Raw genomic sequence first — 18600 nt, forward strand, 5'->3', positions numbered from 1 at the left:
TACTTATTTGATCTGTAGATATACCCCAAGAAAGAGTGGGACGCTTTATTGGAGAAGTGGGCAGGAAGTGAGTTCGGCCCCAGGGAGTTTCATGTATTGACTAGTACAGCAATGGCTGATGGTTGGGAGCCTGAGATAGACTGGATCTGCGCTGTACGTGGAAAAGCACTTCGGGGCCATGAACTTCCTCCTGGTCAAATAGGATGGATGGATGCCACACAGGTAATCAGTTAAACAATTATTTGTCATTAGTCATTTGTGCTTTATCGTTGTTTCTTATCAATTCATTGTGGTTTGTCATAGGTTCTCATGCCAGTTATAATTGACCACCATTTTATCCTATGTCGGATTCGGTTAGGAGAAGCCGTTTGCGAGGTCTATGACCCAATATTCCACAATCTTAGTGTTCAAAATCAAAAGGCTCGATATGGTGACCTACTACCTTTACTGAGATTGTTGCCAGTTGTCCTTCAGTTGTCGAAGTGGCTAGACGACACATCCATTGATTTGACAGTGGCAAAGGAGAGGTGGCCAATTATGACGGCGAACTTTGTTCCAGCGGAGGTTCAGTTTCAGCAGCAGGACGCTGTCAGCTGCGGGCCTTTTATCTGCATGTATGCTGAACGACTGATATCTGGCTCTCCATCCATTGAGTGGGGTAACAGCAACGTGGGGGCATATAGGAGCAAGATTGCTAGATCTATATTTTCGTTGTGTGAAACTAGGAAGGCCCGATGCGATCGCCTTGGTTTTACATAGTGTTGTATATTGTTACATTCATTTGTGGTTCTATTTGGTTATTCAAAGAACTTTATTTCCAGTTAATCATTTCAGCTTATCGAATAATAAGATAATTCAATCAATATCAATAACTGTTACAACACACAATTACAAACCACTACTCCCTGGGCTCAGTCGCCCTGCCAGCGCACGTTCTCTTGCCGCGTCCTTCTTCATGGCAGATGCTGCACTTCTTTGGTTTACGACGCCTGATACTAGAAGACTCATCTGCTTGTGTGCTGCTGCCTTCACCACCACCTCGACGTCTTCCTTCTTTTGGGCGCCCCGATTGACCTTTTACAATCAGAGGTAATACAACCTGCTCAGCGATGTGCTCGGGAACCAACCACTGGCGTCTCGGCAAGAGATTATTAACTTCGCGAGAGTAAGTATCGATAAGAAATTCGTTCGTGTAGTACGAGTCTACATACTCCGCGATCGTATCACCGGCCTCACTATAAAAACAAACAAACTCCGACAGTAATCAATATAACGAACATTAGAACATATTTACATTTCACTGAACCCGCCTTAGAAATAATGCTCGTACCTTATTGTAGCGATTGAATGAGAACAGGGCAGTTGGTCTAGCTGGAATACTCGACATTCGCATTTTTTCTTCTTCAGATCCACCTTAAAGCTTCTGTCAGCACTTTGCACCTTATACTTCATGCCACTCAACCTTTGTGCAGTGTATCGACGACTTTTTTGGACTTCAATAGCTACCCTTTTACCGGCCTCAGCAGTCAAGCCTTGCTCGATTTGTTGTGCAGCCCTTAGTCGCTCGCTGAACCATTTCTCAATAACAATTCTGATTGCCTCTAACATCGAGCAGATAGGAAGTCTTCTTGCCCACAACAATCTGGAATTAAAAGCTTCAGCGGCATTTAATGTCATAAAACTGTAGCGTCGCACAGGCAAAGGACACATCGAACGAACCCACTTTTTCTGGCCCAATCCCCATTAGTTTATCGTACGCGACTCTCTTCATAGCCTTCAGGGCATTCATAGCCCTATTGAAGTCGGACTTCTCGTACGCAAATGCAGCTTGTCGATACACCTCGACCGCTGCCTTACCGTAATGCTTCAGGTTATTTTGCAAATGGTAGTAGCATAGGCCGTGGGGGGCATTTGGTAACTCATTCCTGATAGCATTGGCAATGGAGATATGTTGATCAGAGACAATCAAAAGTGGATTGGCTTGGCCATAAACACGTTGAATGCGTGACATGAAATAAGTCCACGATTCATCGTTCTCTTTCGGGCCAACACCATACGCGAGTGGGAACAAACTCTCGTTGCCGTCCTTCGTCACTGCAACAAACAAAATACCCCTATTCTTGCCCTTCAAGTGTGTGCCGTCGACGACAATCACTGGCCGTAAGCTGAACATGAAAGGGGTAGCCGAAGCTGCAAGAGCAACAAATAAGTGTTTGAATCGGCCATCATCGCCAACTTCCCACTCCACCATCGAACCGGGATTGGATTGTCTCAACATGTATAAGTACTTGGGCAGCATCTCGAAGGACTGATCATATCGACCATAAACCATCTCAGTCGCTCGATTACGGGCTCGCAATGCAACATCGTACTTGATCTGTACGCCAAACTCACGTCGCAGCTCCAGCTGGATGGCCTTCGGCTTCAAGATCTCGCAGTCGTCGTGTATTTTTTGTGCTAAATATGCTGCGACGACTTTTGCGGGGGCCTTTATTCGCGCTATGCGCCCTAATTCACCGTCGCATGAGTGCTCATTGGTGAACTTATACACTCCCCAAATGGCTCCATCTTGTGACGATGCATGGAGCTTGAAGGGGCACGTATCTGAATGCTTGCATTTGAAGTAAATTCGTCTGCTGTCTGATTTGCTGACAGAAAATTCCTTGCCCTGCTTCATGTTCCACAGATCGATTGCAACGATCAGATCATCTTTGCTATTGAAATACATATTCTTTGACAACTCCCGAGGCAGTAGCTGACAATCTTCAATATCCACAAGTGTCGCTGCAGCGTCCAACGGGATAACCGGAACTAACCAATTAGTTAGTTCATCTGCTCCAGGAACCTGTTCGTCATCATCGTCATCGATCTGCAAATTCTGCCACCCTGCATATTCAATCCCCGCCCTTCTCACGTTCTCTGGCTCCGACAAGTCTTCAGAGGCGCTTGTATCAGTCTCGGCTTTAGACGATAGAACATAATCTTCATCTACATTACCAGCATTCTCCACAAACTGAGGCTCGTACGTATATTGATCATCAGCTGGACCCCAACAACGATCAGTTGTTAGGTGATCATAATTGTACGGATTTGGCTCATCCCATGAAGGCCAACCCGTTGACTGATCATTACCCCAAGTGACCGACGGTTCAACAATTTCTTGCGCCGGTGAATCTCCGGCTGATAGGTCTAAATAAGCATATCTTTGGATTGCTTCCAATCCGTCCCCACCTTCGAATGTTGCACTGGATTCACCTCCATACCCGGAAGATTGAGGGAGATCGAACGAAGGAACATACACTCCTCCACTATAATCGTCTTCGACAACATAAATCTCAGGAAAATGTGGCTGGGACACCAGCAACTGAAGCAAATCATTGTCATCGGCAAGAAGATTTTTACTGTATACCCTGTCATTTAATCACTTCGTCAAATAATACAAGCTGTAATTAGTGCTCAATGAATTCTCCAACATCAGGTGATTTATCATGTACACCGTAGTGGTCATTGTGTCTCCGAAAATATGCAAACTCTTTGAAGAGCCGCCGATGTACTCATAACCATTGAAGCCACCTGCATAATTAACCAAAAAGTATCTCCCATATTCATTCATCTACAGAAAAAATAATAAATAAATAAATATATGATGTAAAGGGAATAAAATGTAAAAATACAACATATAACATGTTAATACACTCGAAAAACATATATCCGCCCGGGAAAGTTTCCGAGGAAATGTGTCCGGCCGTGTATTACATGATATATAATTACACACGGCCGGACACATTTTCAAGGACACGTGTCCGGGCGGATACATGATTTTCGAGCATATTAACATGAGTTATGTAGCAATATATATGTATAGAACTAAAATGCAACTAATAATTACTAATTAATACTTTAAAACATGATAGAATGTGCTCTAATTCACATGTATTTCCTTCAAACGTGGCTTTAAATCATAATATGCTATAATATGCTAATAATTCACATAAGCATATAGGATCAAACAAAACATTGAAAATAAACAATAACCAACTTAAATTACATTTCAAACGTAAAATGACATACCTTTAAACGTTCGGATGAGAGAATTCACAAATAATAGCTTCACCACTTGGAAAATATTAGAATTTCTAATGAGTTTGAGTGTTTTTTCACTTTGAATGCTCGGATGAGAGAATTCACTCATATATAAACAAAGATTCCTTCATTTCACGTGAATTTCAATGAAATTAGAGTGTTTGACATGAATACTTTACTGACAAGGCTATTTCACATCATATTTGTCGTTTATCATCAATTTTAAAAAAAAAAATATGTCCCTTAATTGAAGGCTAATTAATCGATGGAATATAAATACAAAAAATTAATACAATCCATATTAGCACTCAAAACACACATCGGAACCAAAAAAACATTTGTCCGACCGGAACATATATGTGTCCGCCCGATGAAACCTTGTGGCCGGTCGGACACTTTGTTTTTCCGGTCGGACACTCTTTTTTTTTCTCCAATGTGTGTTTTGAGTGCTAACATCGATTGTGTTAATTTTTAGTATTTATTTTCCATTGATTAATTAGCCTACGATTTACTTGTAAAACCTTCGATTTTAATTCAAAAATAAATAAATATTATTTTTTGTGTCAGTCTTTCACTTGTTCCAACACTTATTTGACCGATTTCAATCTTTAAATTGATGACATTGATGTTTTTCTTACACTTTAACAACTTTTGTAAGGCTTTGTCATAAATGTGTAAGAACTTTTGTGGAAAACAATGCACAACCATCACATTCAAATGGCATTTTCGGTTCTTCACACATTTAGGGTATGAATTGCTTTACATAGTAAGAGAGGGCATTTTTCAAATTTTGTATAAGAGAAAGAGCATTTTAAATTTCGCCTCTTAAAAATGCTCTATTTTATAAATTTAAATATTTTATATTTAAATTTAAATAAAGAATCTATTTTATCTTTTGATATTGATGAGTTTGTTTGATTTTTTATTAAAATTTTATACATTTAATCGATTTGACAGCTATCAATCATAAATGTGTAAGAAAAATATGAAAAAGACAATGATTTGACAGCTATCAGTCAATGGTTCATCTAACAGGTGGGTAGCTAGATCATCTAACCGCTCGGACGGTCAGATCATTTCACTAGGCGATCAAATTATTTTATCGGGTGGTTAGATGATCTACATCCAGACCATTTGATTGATAGATATCAAATCGTTTTATTTTTTAGATTTTTTTTACACATTTATGACTGCTAGCTGTCAAATCAGTTAAATGTGTAAGACTTTCACAAAAAAAAAATATCAATATTGAGGGTATTTAAAGAATATGATATAAAATGCTTGTATTTATAAAAGATGATATTTTTAATTTCCCTTTTTATATATAACTTGAGGAAAGGCCGGCATTTCAAATTTTGACTAATTTTCTTTTAACAAAATAAGTATATATGTAAATATCAGCTCAATATAGATAATCATTGATAAAACTTCTATTATTGTGCGTGAGATGTAACGTGCGTAGATTTAAAAATTATGATATCCAAATTACTCTTTACTATCCAGAGATTATTCAAATTACTCATTAATCTAGAGATTCATCAATGTATATATGTACATGACATATATGACGTACGATTTATATTTAGGGTTAATAGCCGGAAAATACACCAACTATTTTCGGATTTGCATATTGCACATGACCTTCAAAAATAGCTCCAGAATACACCACCTTTTAATTTAATTGCAATGTGCACATGCGTTGACCACCACCTTGATCGGTGTTGACAATGAAGACGCGAGTCAACTACACTGTAATAGTACCCCAATTTTTCCTTAATAAGATTTTAGAAGAATTTTTAAGTTTAAAGTTAAGTCGATTCGCATCCTGGTGAAAAAAAAAAAGTGACTTATTAAAAGATTTTGAGCAATATTTGGATTTAATTGATATCTTGCTTTGCATAATTATTTATGGTTACAAAATTGTGCAATAAAAATTTACATAAGGCGATATGATAAACTTTAAGAGTGGATTAATATTATGATGTTAACAATTGATTGAATTTGATGGACGGTGCAAATGCGAGTTAGCATATAGTGGACGCGTTAGGGTTGATTCCCAAATCCATGAATTTGTGATCGACGATGAATAATTCCGATGAGAAACGGCTTCTCTTACTTGGCTTTCCCACCAAAGACTGGTGATTGTTAGGTGTTGTTGGTATGGAGAGAAGAGTTGCGGTGGTGGGTTAGATTAATGTTTAATGTTGAGAAAGAGTGCAAGGAAGTTGGTATCGATGATGTTGCGGTGAGAAGCCAACAAGGCTAATGGATTTATGTATATTATTCTCCCATTAATTATGGATATAGATACAATCCTTATATTCCTAACTTATGGGTTAAACACTGCTTTTACTTCTATGCTCAGTCCTAATGTTGACAGAACCAAAGAAGCAATTGGTTGTACAACCAAGGAAACATCATTACCTCTAGAGATGAGTTGATTTTCAAATGCAAAGTTTTTGGTGGTGAGGATGATGTGCATAAGAGTATTGTGGTCATCCTCTCCCATTGGAAACAAGAATCTTCCTCTTCTTTTGCTGTGGAAATGCTGATGGAGTGGAAGCTTTCCTGTAAAGTGGCACATCATATTGGAGAACAAAGTGACTAACTGCAGAGACATACTTGAAGAAAGGTTTGCAGATGCTTAAAATATTCAAGCCACATACATCAAAGAGACAGTGGACTTTTCAGGGCAGTTGCTAACAAGTGAGATGGCAAATGTGTGGTGGGCATGACTCGGATGGTTTGTGTTTAGATTGAAATGTTGTTGACAAAGCACGGGGGAGATTTGCAATTGTATTGCTACTCTTTTATTTCCGATTTAACTCGTGTCTTTGCCTTTTCGCTTCATCTTTACACAAGTTATATCCAAGATTATGTTGATTGAATTTAAGTTTGTTTCATCTTCTAGGTATGATTTCATTTCTTTGATGGTGGGCCAATTTCTTATATTATTTTCAAAGCCCCAATTTATCTTTTAATGTTTCAATATTTTTACAGATATTTCCAGCGCTTGGATTTTTTTTCTATTTAAGTTTTGGTTGAAGGGGGTTCTTCCACATTGCCAATTCTGGAGCTCTTCTCTTCCTCAATCATTCTACAGAAAATTCTGTCATTTCCATTCTCCAAACGAAGTCGAGCCATACACACAGAGATAACAAAACCAATTCAAACAAGAGCTTAATCACACTACATATTCCCGCAAATTAGCCATTTACTCTACTCCCTCCCATCCCTGTCTCGACTATGGCGATGGACACATTAGACACAATAACCCAAGCACTCCCAATTTCACAAAACAAAATATATATTGAAGAACACAGATAGTTATGTATATATTTTTGCATCATCTTGCATTTCTCACTAGTGCAAATTTGGTATAGTTAAATCATTGAAATACAAACAAGTTATTGTGTTGTGTGCGTGGCAGAGGGTGAGTCGGGCTGAGGGAGGACTGGCGGCCTCGGTCTTTTGTGGCGGATGGCTACTGCTGCTGCTCTAAGCAGGAGATGAGGGAGAAGGTCTTAAATATGGTAATCGAGAGAAGCTAGGTTGAGAAAGAACAACATGATAGAAAATGTAGAGAGAATTGATAATGTCTCTGATGTATTCTTTAGATTACAATGCACCCTTTTATAGTGTAAGGGTGAATCAAATGTCAAACTACAATCTCTTAAAATCAACTACAATCTCTTAAAATCAAAAGCTAAAGATTTTATCGTTGAATTATTATTCATGATCTTTGAATAATAATCTTTGACTTATGCAAATGGTTATTTTCAACACTCCCCCTCAAGTTAAGTAATGGCATTTCCGATACTTAACTTGTCCAGAACTTCTCTGAAGACTTTTGTGTTTACAGCCTTAGTCAATATGTCAGCCAACTGTTCATCCGATCGTATGAAAGGAAGTTCAATGATCCCACTATCGAGCTTCTCTTTGATGAAATGCCGATCGATCTCCACGTGTTTGGTCCTGTCGTGTTGTACGGGATTTTCAGATATACTAATCGCAGCTTTATTGTCACAGAAGAGCCGACTTCCCCTTCTTGGAGGAAAGCCAATCTCTGTGAGCAATCTCCGAAGCCACAGGATTTCAGTTATCCCACTTTTTACTCCTCTGAATTCTGCCTCTGCACTTGATAGGGCCACTACTTTCTGTTTTTTGCTTCTCCATGTGACCAAATTTCCTCCAACGAAGGTAAAATATCCGGCGGTAGATTTCCTATCATTTGGGTTACTGGCCCAATCTGCGTCTGTAAACCCGTCAACTTCCAAATCTTCCTTTTTTTCAAGCAAAATCCCATAATCAGTGGTTCCTTTCAGATACCGGACAATTCTCAAAGCTGCCTCCATATGCTCCTTCTGGGGTTTGTGCATAAACTGACTTACTATTCCAACTGCATATGTGATGTCGGGCCGTGTATGGGAGAGATAGATGAGTTTCCCAACAAGGCGCTGGTATTTTCCTTGATCTGTTAAGTCAGCTCCCTCAACAATTGTTAATCCATGATTTATCACAATCGGTGTTTCTGCAGGTTTACACTCGAGTAGCCCAGTTTCTGCAAGTAAGTCAAGGACATACTTTCTTTGTCTCAGGAAGATTCCCTTTTTCGACCTTAAAATCTCAATTCCAAGGAAGTACTTCAGAGATCCAAGGTCTTTCATTTCAAATTCCAGGAACAAGTTTTTCTTCAGGTTTACTATCTCTTCAACATCGTCTCCTGTGATAATCATGTCATCAACATAAATGATTAAACATGTTACCTTTCCTTCTCTTCGTTTCACGAATAATGTATGATCAGAGTTACTCTGTTTATAGCCATTTTTTGCCATAGCTAAACAGAATCTCCCGAACCATACTCTGGGCGATTGCTTCAATCCATAGAGTGTCTTCTTTAGCCTGCACACTTGACCTGCATCGAACTCTTCGGAATAACCTGGGGGAACTTCCATATATATCTCTGCATTGTCATCCAATTCTCCATGTAGGAAGGCATTAGTTACATCCAACTGATGCAAAGGCCAATCCTTGCATGCTGCTACTGAGAGAAGTGTTCTTACTGTGTTCATCTTGGCCACTGGTGAGAATGTTTCTTCATAGTCTATCCCGTAGGTCTGAGTGTATCCTTTTGCAACCAACCTAGCTTTGTACCTCTCGATTGAACCATCTGCTCGCCTTTTGATTGAAAAAACCCATCTGCATCCCACTGGCCTCTTTCCTTCTGGCAGCACACATCTTTCCCATGTCCCATTCTTAATTAGTGCATCCATTTCCTTCTTCATGGCATCCCTCCAATGTTTATGTCTCCTTGCCTCTTCTACTGTCTGGGGTACATCCTCCTCTTCATAAAGAGCTGCTTCAAAGGCCCGTGCCATCTCTGTGAGTTGTCCTTGGGCAAGGTTGGCAATCGAGTACCTAGTCTTCCGTCCCTGCCAGTCTGGAGAGTATCGCTTTGGTGGTTTTCCCCTTGTACTTCGGGGAGGCAATGTGTACTGATCTGTGGCACCTGCTAACTCAGTACGTTCATCATCTTCATCCGTATCCCTTCCAGTTTCTGTGTCAGTGTCTTCATCCCTCTATTCCTCAATGTTAGTATTAACTTGAGAACTATTGAGATTACTTACCCCAGGATTTGAAGATGGGGTTGATAGTGGGGTCGACTCGCTGGACATCTCGAACTGAACCTGTGTTGTAGATGTCTCGGCGGGTGTGCTAACCTTCTCTGTTGGACCAACGTCTGGTACAGAACCTGGCAATGACACTGAGCTAGTTTGAGACGGATGAGAAGGTAGGGAATGAAGGGTTGTTTGGACAGTGGATGGCGTATGGAGCCAACTTAGGGAGTCGACAATCTCCTTTTTCTCCCCCTGACTCCCATGTTGGTGGAAAAAATATTCTGTTTCAACGAAGTCACAGTTTAAGGTAGTGTATAGGTGATTAGCTACAGGATCATAACATCTATACCCCTTCTGATTTTTGCCATACCCCAGGAAAACACACTTAACAGCATTTGGTGAGAACTTTGTACGATTTTGTTTAGGGATATGAACATAAACGGTGCATCCAAAAATTCTGGGTTCCAGTGTGAGGGATGAGGGTATTTCAGAGTGAGCAGCTAGGAACTCAAGGGGTGGTTTAAAGTTTAGGATATGAGTTGGCAGTCGATTCAAGAGGTAAACAGAGGTAGCTACGGCTTCGGGCCAGTAAGATTTAGGGACTTGGGAGTCGATGATAAGGGCTCTAGTCATCTCTAAAATGATCCTATTTTTCCGTTCAGCTACCCCATTCTGTTCAGGTGTGTAAGGACATGTTGTTTGGTGGACAAGGCCTTTTTCAGTGAAGAAGTTTTGCATCTTGGAATTTACATACTCCCCCCCATTATCAGATCTAAGGATTTGAATATTTTTCTTGTATTGTGTTTGTACTAGATTATAGAAGTGGGTGAACTTTTCAAAAACTTCACTTTTGGATTTTAAGAAATATACCCACGTCATTCTAGAACAATCGTCAACAAATAGCAAAAAATATCTAAACCCATTATCACTAGTAACCGGAGCTGGACCCCAAACATCAGAGTGAAGTAAAGAGAAAACTGACTTCACACGAGTATTATTAAGTTTAAAAGAGTGACGATGGCTCTTAGCCAGAAAACATGTCTCACAGTTCAAAGGGTGTGAAGTAATAAGGTTTGGATAAATTAACCGTAAATATCCTATGGATGGATGTCCTAACCGCCTATGCCAAAGCCAAGTCTGTTCCTCTGCCAGTCCTTGAGTTAGCATCGCAGCACCCTGTTGAGCCATCCTATCCACATAGTAGAGTCCTCGATATTCAGTGCCACGCCCAACTATCTTCCCCGTCCTCGTATCCTGTAAAATGCAGAAGCCAGGCTGCATTAGTAAGTTACAGTGTAATTCTCTCATTATGTGGCTAACAGACACCAATTTGTGGGATAAAGACGGGATATATAAGCAGTTTGGAAGACATAATTCAGAGGATAATTTAATAGTTCCAGCTCCTTCTACATATGCTAAATTTCCACTAGCAGTTTTAACATATTTTTTCTGGGTAGGAAAAATTTCCATAAAATCCGAGGCATCAAAGGACATAGTATCTGTGGCTCCACAATCAAAAATCCAATGGTAGTCTTTATCTGGTGTTCCAGAATTAGAGGAAGATAATGCTAAGGCCTGAACAAAATAAGAGCTGTGAATGAGTGAGGGGTTTAAAACGTATAACCCCTCATTACCTTCCCCTTCGTGAACCCTAGCCGCCAGGGCACCTCCTCTCTCCTCGTTAATGCGCGTCTGTGGCGGTGGTGGTCCGACGTTGCCTGCCGGAGTTCCGGCGTTGGCGGCTCGTGTATCACCGCCTGACCACGCCCCGCCAGTCGTTGCAGCAGACACGATTGACGTCGGTCTTGTGCCGCTGATCGCCACCGTCGCTTGTCCATTCGGACTCCACGGTTGATTCCGATTTTTGGACGCAGCTCTTGATTTCTTCATTTCGTCCCACCATTCGGGAAATCCGATGAGTAAGAAACATCCCTCCTTGGTATGTTTTTTACCTCCACAGTGTGTGCAAACGAGTTTGCTCTTGTCGATTTCCCCTTTCCTGTTGTTCCAGGTTTGATTTCCTTGCTGTGGTCGATTGGAGAGCGGTGGTGGTCGGCTGTGGTTGACCGCGGCGAGTCCGGACCCGATTCCTACGGTCGGCGATTCAGAGGATTTGAGGATATCCTCGTTTGTGGCCTGCCTTCGTACCAGTCCGTAGGCTCTTCGAACAGTTGGTAATGGATCCTTGTCCATAATCTCCCTCTTGATATTAGCATATTTGTCATCCAATGCACTTAGAAATTGATAGAGGCGATGGCGCTCCTCCCTCTTCTGATATCCCTCTATGTCTGTCGGACTCGGATCTCTGGTATCAATCGAGATCCATAAGTCCTGCATTTTGATCCACAACCCTTCTAGTGTCATAGATTCTTGTTTGATTGTCATGGCTTGTCGGTGCAGATCATAGATTTGGAATGGATCAGATCCACTTCCATAAGTGATCGCCAATCCTTCCCATAGATCAGAGGCGGTTGCGTACTGTGATACCTCATTCACAAGTCCGGTTTCGATATTGTTGATCACCCAATTGAAAACGCAGTTATCCCGTTGCTCCCATCTCGTGTAGCTGGATCGTCAATTGCGGGTGGTTTTGAAACTCCATTAATGTGAGATGTCAAACCTTTTCCCGCAATTGCCCGTTTCATGAGGTTAACCCATAATGGGTAATTCTCCCCATTGAGTTTCGCCTTGATGGAAATCTCTCCAAAAGATTCAAGTTGGTCGTGGTTTGGTGGTTTATGGGCCGATGAATCTGGAATTCTGAGGCTTTGTTTGAGGAATTCTGCAAATTGTGCAGCAAATTCCATCGGGAAATTTGGTGGGGTGTGGCTAGTTTTTTCTGTGTCTGAAGTTTCTTGTTCTGACATGGTTTGGTTTGATGTTGAGCAAATTTGTAGGGGAGGAAAAAATATACAGTGATGAACAGTAACTTGAACAGTAATTTGAACAGTAACTGCCACGTCACAGTAACTTGAACAGTAATTTAAATAGTAACTGCCACGTCACCTTGAACAGTACTGCCACGTCGCTTTGAACAGTAACTTTACTGTTCACCTTCTCTCCCAACACTTCACCTGCTCCTCTCTCTCTCTAGATTGCAGAAATTTTTTTTTTTTTTTGCGTTGGTTTGGTGTGTAGTAAATTTGTAGGGTTCTTTTGGTGGTTAACCTGCTCTGATACCATCTTAAATATGGTAATCGAGAGAAGCTAGGTTGAGAAAGAACAACATGATAGAAAATGTAGAGAGAATTGATAATGTCTCTGATGTATTCTTTAGATTACAATGCACCCTTTTATAGTGTAAGGGTGAATCAAATGTCAAACTACAATCTCTTAAAATCAACTACAATCTCTTAAAATCAAAAGCTAAAGATTTTATCGTTGAATTATTATTCATGATCTTTGAATAATAATCTTTGACTTATGCAAATGGTTATTTTCAACAGAAGGCGTCGGCCGCAGCTGCTGTTGTCGCCGACAATGGCTGAATTGAGGGATAAAGAGGGATAAGATAGAGATTAGAGAGAGATGAGGGTGGCGGTGCTGAACGCCGGCAACGCGCCGCCGGATTCGTGGGAGGCGGCAGGCGGCGTAAGAGAGGGAGGAAGATGAGCGTGCGTCTGTGTTGTGTGTACGTGTCTGTTAAAGTAGAAGATAGCTATGGGCTTATTTTTTTTAGGATGTTGGGCCCTTATTCATTTAATTTCTATTTCAGGCCCCTATAAAATGAAGTGGGCTGCATATATTTTGTAGCTTGGCTTTTTTGAATAGATATGGGCTGAATTATTAAGTAAATACCTTTAATTATTTTTTTTAGAGTAAAATGCCTTTAATTATTAATTGGAAAAAGTTTAGCTTACCAATTGATTAGTATATTTTTGATTAATTATTTATTCGATAAGTGTTATCATGTGCATATAATAACTAGATTATATGCTTAGAACGAGAAAGAGTTTATTTATTTATAATAAACTTAAAGTTTTCCTTATTTTTGCAAGAAAAATATTTTTGATAATGTGATTTTTGAATCAAGTATTTTAAGGAGTAATAGTCGAACAAAGGTATTGTTCGAAGGGGTGGTCTTGTGTACACCCGGGTGTACCATACACCCGGGCTATACCCTGACCCGAAAACCCGCATGTGTATAAGTAATAAATAATTGCCTATAGTTGCTAATATATTGATTGGTGAGGTTGGTTTGGTACTTTATTGTGTAACCTGTTGGGTGTTGTGTTCAATTCCCACTTGAGGTGTTTTTGCTCTTCTTTAACAGTTTTTTTCCCTTTTTTTGTTTCTTCTTTCTTTTTCGTTTTTTTTTCTTCTTCTTTCTTTTTCGCTTTTTTTCTTCTTCTTTTTTGTGTTTTTTTTTACTCTTTTTTATTTATTTATTGAGGTGTTTTTTCTCTTCTTTAACAGTTTTTTTTCCCTTTTTTGTTTCTTCTTTCTTCTTCGTTTTTTCTTCTTCTTTCTTTTTAGTTTTTTCCCCTTTTTTTTTCTTCTTTCTTTTTCGTTTTTTTTTTTGCATTAATAAATGATTGTATTTATATAATAAAAGACACGTTTAATATATCTAGATGATATTATTTTTTATTAGTAAAACACTTTTAATGTATCTAAAATTGTCATTAACTTTTTTATTAAATGACATTAACACTATCATATCATATTATATAAATAATACTATCGTGTTCTACGAATAGCACTATATAGAAATGACACTAACACTATTATAAAGAACAATTCAAATGACACTTGAAGAATTCAAATGACACTATGACATTTCAAATGACTCTACAACAATTTGAATCACACTATGACATTTCGAATGACACTTCAAGATTTCGAATGACAATTTAACATTTTGAATAACACTACAAGATTTCAAATGACACTTTAATAATTTGAATGACACTATTAGATTTCAATTGACACTATAACATTTGAAATGACATTACAATATTTGAAATAACACTATAACATTTGAAATGACAATTTAACATTACAAAAGAAACTATGAAATATCAAATGACACTACAAGATTTGAAACGACACTATAACATTTTGAATGACACTATGACGTTTCAAATGACACTATGAGATTTCGAATGACACTACTCCGATATACAAATGATACTTTAACATTTCGAATGACACATCAATATTTTAAATGACACTTTAATATTTCAAATGACACTTTAGTATTTCAAATGACACTACTCCGACATACAAATGACACTACAAGATTTGAAACGACACTATAACATTTTGAATGACACTATAACGTTTCAAATGACACTATGAGATTTCGAATGACACTATAATATCTCGAATGACACTATAACATTTGGAATGAAACTACATGATTTCGAATGACACTATAAGATTTGGAATGACACTATAACGTTTCGAATGACACTATGAGATTTCAAATGACACTACATGATTTCGAATGACACTATAATATTTCGAATGACACTATAACATTTTGAAAGACACTTTAACATTTCGGATGACACTTTAAGATTTCGAATGAAACTTTAACATTTCAAATAACACTATAATATTTGGAACGACACTTTAACATTCCAAATGACACTACATGATTTCAAATAACACTATAACATTTCGAATGAACGACACTTTAACATTGCGAATGACACTATGAAATTTCGAAAGTCACTATAACATTTCGAATGACACTATAACGTTTTGAATGACACTATGAGATTTCGAATGACACTACAGGATTTCAAACATTTCGAATGACACTATAAAATTTTAAAGTGTTATTTGAAATCCTAAACCCTAAACCTGAAACCATAAACCCTAAACCTGAAACCCTAAATTCTAAACCTGAAATTCAAATGACACTCAAGAAATTGAAATGACACTTCAACTATTCAACCTAAACCTTAAACCTGAAATCCTAAATCCTAAACCTGAAATCCTAAATCCTAAACCCTAAACCTGAAACCTAAACCTTAAACCTGAAACCCTAAACCTGAAACCTTCAATCCTAAACCCTAAACCTGAAACCTAAACCCTAAATCCTAAACCCTAAATCCTAAACCTGAAATTCAAATGACACTCAAGAAATTGAAATGACACTTCAACTATTCAACCTAAACCTTAAACCTGAAATCCTAAATCCTAAATCCTAAACCTGAAATCCTAAATCCTAAACCCTAAACCTGAAACCTAAACCTTAAACCTGAAACCCTAAACCTGAAACCTTCAATCCTAAACCCTAAACCTGAAACCTAAACCCTAAATCCTAAACCCTAAATCCTAAACCTGAAATTCAAATGACACTCAAGAAATTGAAATGACACTTCAACTATTCAACCTAAACCTTAAACCTGAAATCCTAAACCCTAAACCTAAACCCTAAATCCTAAACCTAAACCTTAAACTAAAACCTAAACCTTAAACTTGAAACCCTAAACCCTAAACCTGAAACCTTAAATCTTAAACCCTAAATCTGAAACCTAAACCCTAAACCTGAAATAAGATTTCAAAAGACACATTAAAATTTAATAGCAACATTAAAAATAGTGTCATTTTTAGATAAATTAAAAGTGTCGTTTACTTGGAAAATAGATTCATTTACTAAGAAAAATAGTGGCATTTTTAAGGAGTAGTGTTATTCGAAATGTTAAGGTGTCATTTTAAATGTTATAGTATCATTTGAAATCTTATAATGTCATTTGTATGTCGTAGTAGTGTCATTGATATACATATATTAAAAGTATCATTTAAATATAAATATAGTATTATTTATTAATATTATTTAGATATATTAAAAGTGTCATTCATATATAAATATAGTATCAATAATTAATGTAGATAGTATAATTTAATAATATAACTAATATTGTTATACATAATTAAAAGTGTAATTCAAATAAAAATATAATAGTATCATTTAATAATATAGAGTGTAATTTACTAACAACAAAAGTATCATTATTCATAATAAGAAAATAACAGAAAAGAAAAAGACTAAACCCTAAACCCTAAATCCTAAACCCTAAACCCTACACCCTACACCCTAAATCCTAAACCCTAAAACCTAAACCTTAAACCTTAAACCCTAAACTTGAAACCCTAAACTTGAAACCTAAACCCTAAACCTGAAACACTAAATCGTAAACCTTAAACCTTAAACCCTAAACTTGAAACCCTAAACCTAAACCCTAAACCTGAAACACTAAATCGTAAACCTTAAACCTGAAACCTAAACCCTAAACTTGAAACCCTAAACTCTTGAAGAATTCAAATAACACTTCAACACTTACAATGACACTATGACATTTCAAATGACACTTCAACACTTCAACCCTAATTTTAACTTGCATTGTTTCATTATATAAATGATATAGTTTCATTCCAATTCTTGTAGTTTTAACTTGCATTGTTTCATTATATAAATTATATAGTTTCATTCCAATTCCAAATGAAACTATGACATATCAAATGAAAATTTAAGATTTCAAATGACATTACAAGAATTCAAATTACACTATGACATTTCAAATGACAATATGAGATTTAAAATGACACTACGACATTTCGAAATGAAACTACAAGATTTTAAAAGACACTATGACATTTCAAATGACACTATGAGATTTAAAATGACACTACAACATTTCAAAATGAAGCTATAAGATTTCAAAAGACAATACAAGATTTCGAATGACACTTTAAGAATTTGAATGAAACTATGACACTACAAGAAATTAAATGACACTACAAGATTTAAAATGACACTTTAACATTTGAAAAAACACTACAAGAAGTTGAATGACACTATGACATTTCGAATGATACTATGTCATTACGAAATGACACTATGACATTTTAAAATGACACTATAAGATTTCAAAAGACACTATAAGAATTCGAATGACACTACAAGATTTCGAAATGAAACTTTAAGATTTCAAAATGACACTACAAGAATTCGAATGACACTACAAGATTTTGAAATGAAATTTTAAGATTTCAAATGACACTACAAGAAGTTGAATAACACTACAAGATTTAAAATGACACTTTAACATTTGAAAAAAGACTACAAGAAGTTGAATGACACTTTGATATTTCCAATGACACTATGACATTTCGAAATGATACTATAAGATTTCAAATAAAACTCTTATCATTTCGAAATGACACTATGACATTTTGAAATGAAACTTCAAGATTTTCAATGACACTACAAGATTTCAAAAGCCACTATAATATTTCGAATGACACTACAATAATTCAAATGACACTATTATAATTAACGCTTTTATGTTCTATAAATGACACTAACACTATCATGTTATATAAATAATATTATCGTTTTCTACAAATAACACTATACAAAACTGACATTAACACTATATAATTTTACAAAAGACATTATATGAAAATGACATTGTCATATTATAAAAATAATATTATATAATTTTATAAATGACACTAACCCTATTATAAATAAGGACTAAAACAATCAAAGAATTATATCATAACCAACACCCCAATTATGCAGACAAGTTAACTTCCCAATCCTAGATGCCACATGTTTAGCCTTTTGTTTTGAGATGCCACATGCTTCGTTTTTGAACAACATGTATCAAACTGGGATGATGTCATCTGCATTATTAGAAGAACCTAAAACAGAACTTGACACTAACTGGGATGATGCAACATTACACAACTCTTCCCATATCCATAAGAAACTAGCTGTTCCGCCACCAGCAACCGTTCTCCGGCTGCTGTATGCGGCGGCTGCCGCCTACCACCCTCATCAAAATTATAAACCCCTATTCCCTATCATAAATGACACCATTGTATAGTTCTAAATTAATTGCAGCTACCACCAAAAGCTACTACAACTGAAATTCGC

At 37.2% G+C, this 18600-nt stretch overlaps 3 protein-coding genes across 3 annotated transcripts; all 3 read right to left on the reverse strand.

Annotated features, from left to right (window-relative positions):
* Positions 1–865: 865 nt before the first annotated feature.
* On the reverse strand, positions 866–6993 carry LOC130997740 (uncharacterized). Its single transcript, XM_057923150.1, has 3 exons — positions 6508–6993; positions 1331–3613; positions 866–1235 (listed from the first exon to the last, which is right to left on the reverse strand). Exon 2 carries the CDS (start codon positions 2726–2728, stop codon positions 1658–1660), a length of 1071 nt encoding a protein of 356 aa, XP_057779133.1. The 5' UTR covers positions 2729–3613; positions 6508–6993; the 3' UTR covers positions 866–1235; positions 1331–1657.
* Positions 899–1608, reverse strand: LOC130998335 (uncharacterized). The gene is made up of 2 exons (XM_057923761.1): positions 1331–1608; positions 899–1235 (listed from the first exon to the last, which is right to left on the reverse strand). The coding sequence occupies exons 1-2, from the start codon at positions 1606–1608 to the stop codon at positions 899–901; spliced, it is 615 nt and encodes a 204-aa protein (XP_057779744.1).
* Positions 6994–10630: 3637 nt separating the features above from the next.
* LOC130997741 (uncharacterized) lies at positions 10631–12248 on the reverse strand. The gene is made up of 2 exons (XM_057923151.1): positions 11336–12248; positions 10631–10955 (listed from the first exon to the last, which is right to left on the reverse strand). Exons 1-2 carry the CDS (start codon positions 12084–12086, stop codon positions 10918–10920), a joined length of 789 nt encoding a protein of 262 aa, XP_057779134.1. The 5' UTR covers positions 12087–12248; the 3' UTR covers positions 10631–10917.
* Positions 12249–18600: the final 6352 nt, after the last annotated feature.

The sequence above is a fragment of the Salvia miltiorrhiza genome, chromosome 8 (genome assembly GCF_028751815.1).
Source record: "Salvia miltiorrhiza cultivar Shanhuang (shh) chromosome 8, IMPLAD_Smil_shh, whole genome shotgun sequence".
NCBI lineage: Eukaryota > Viridiplantae > Streptophyta > Magnoliopsida > Lamiales > Lamiaceae > Salvia > Salvia miltiorrhiza.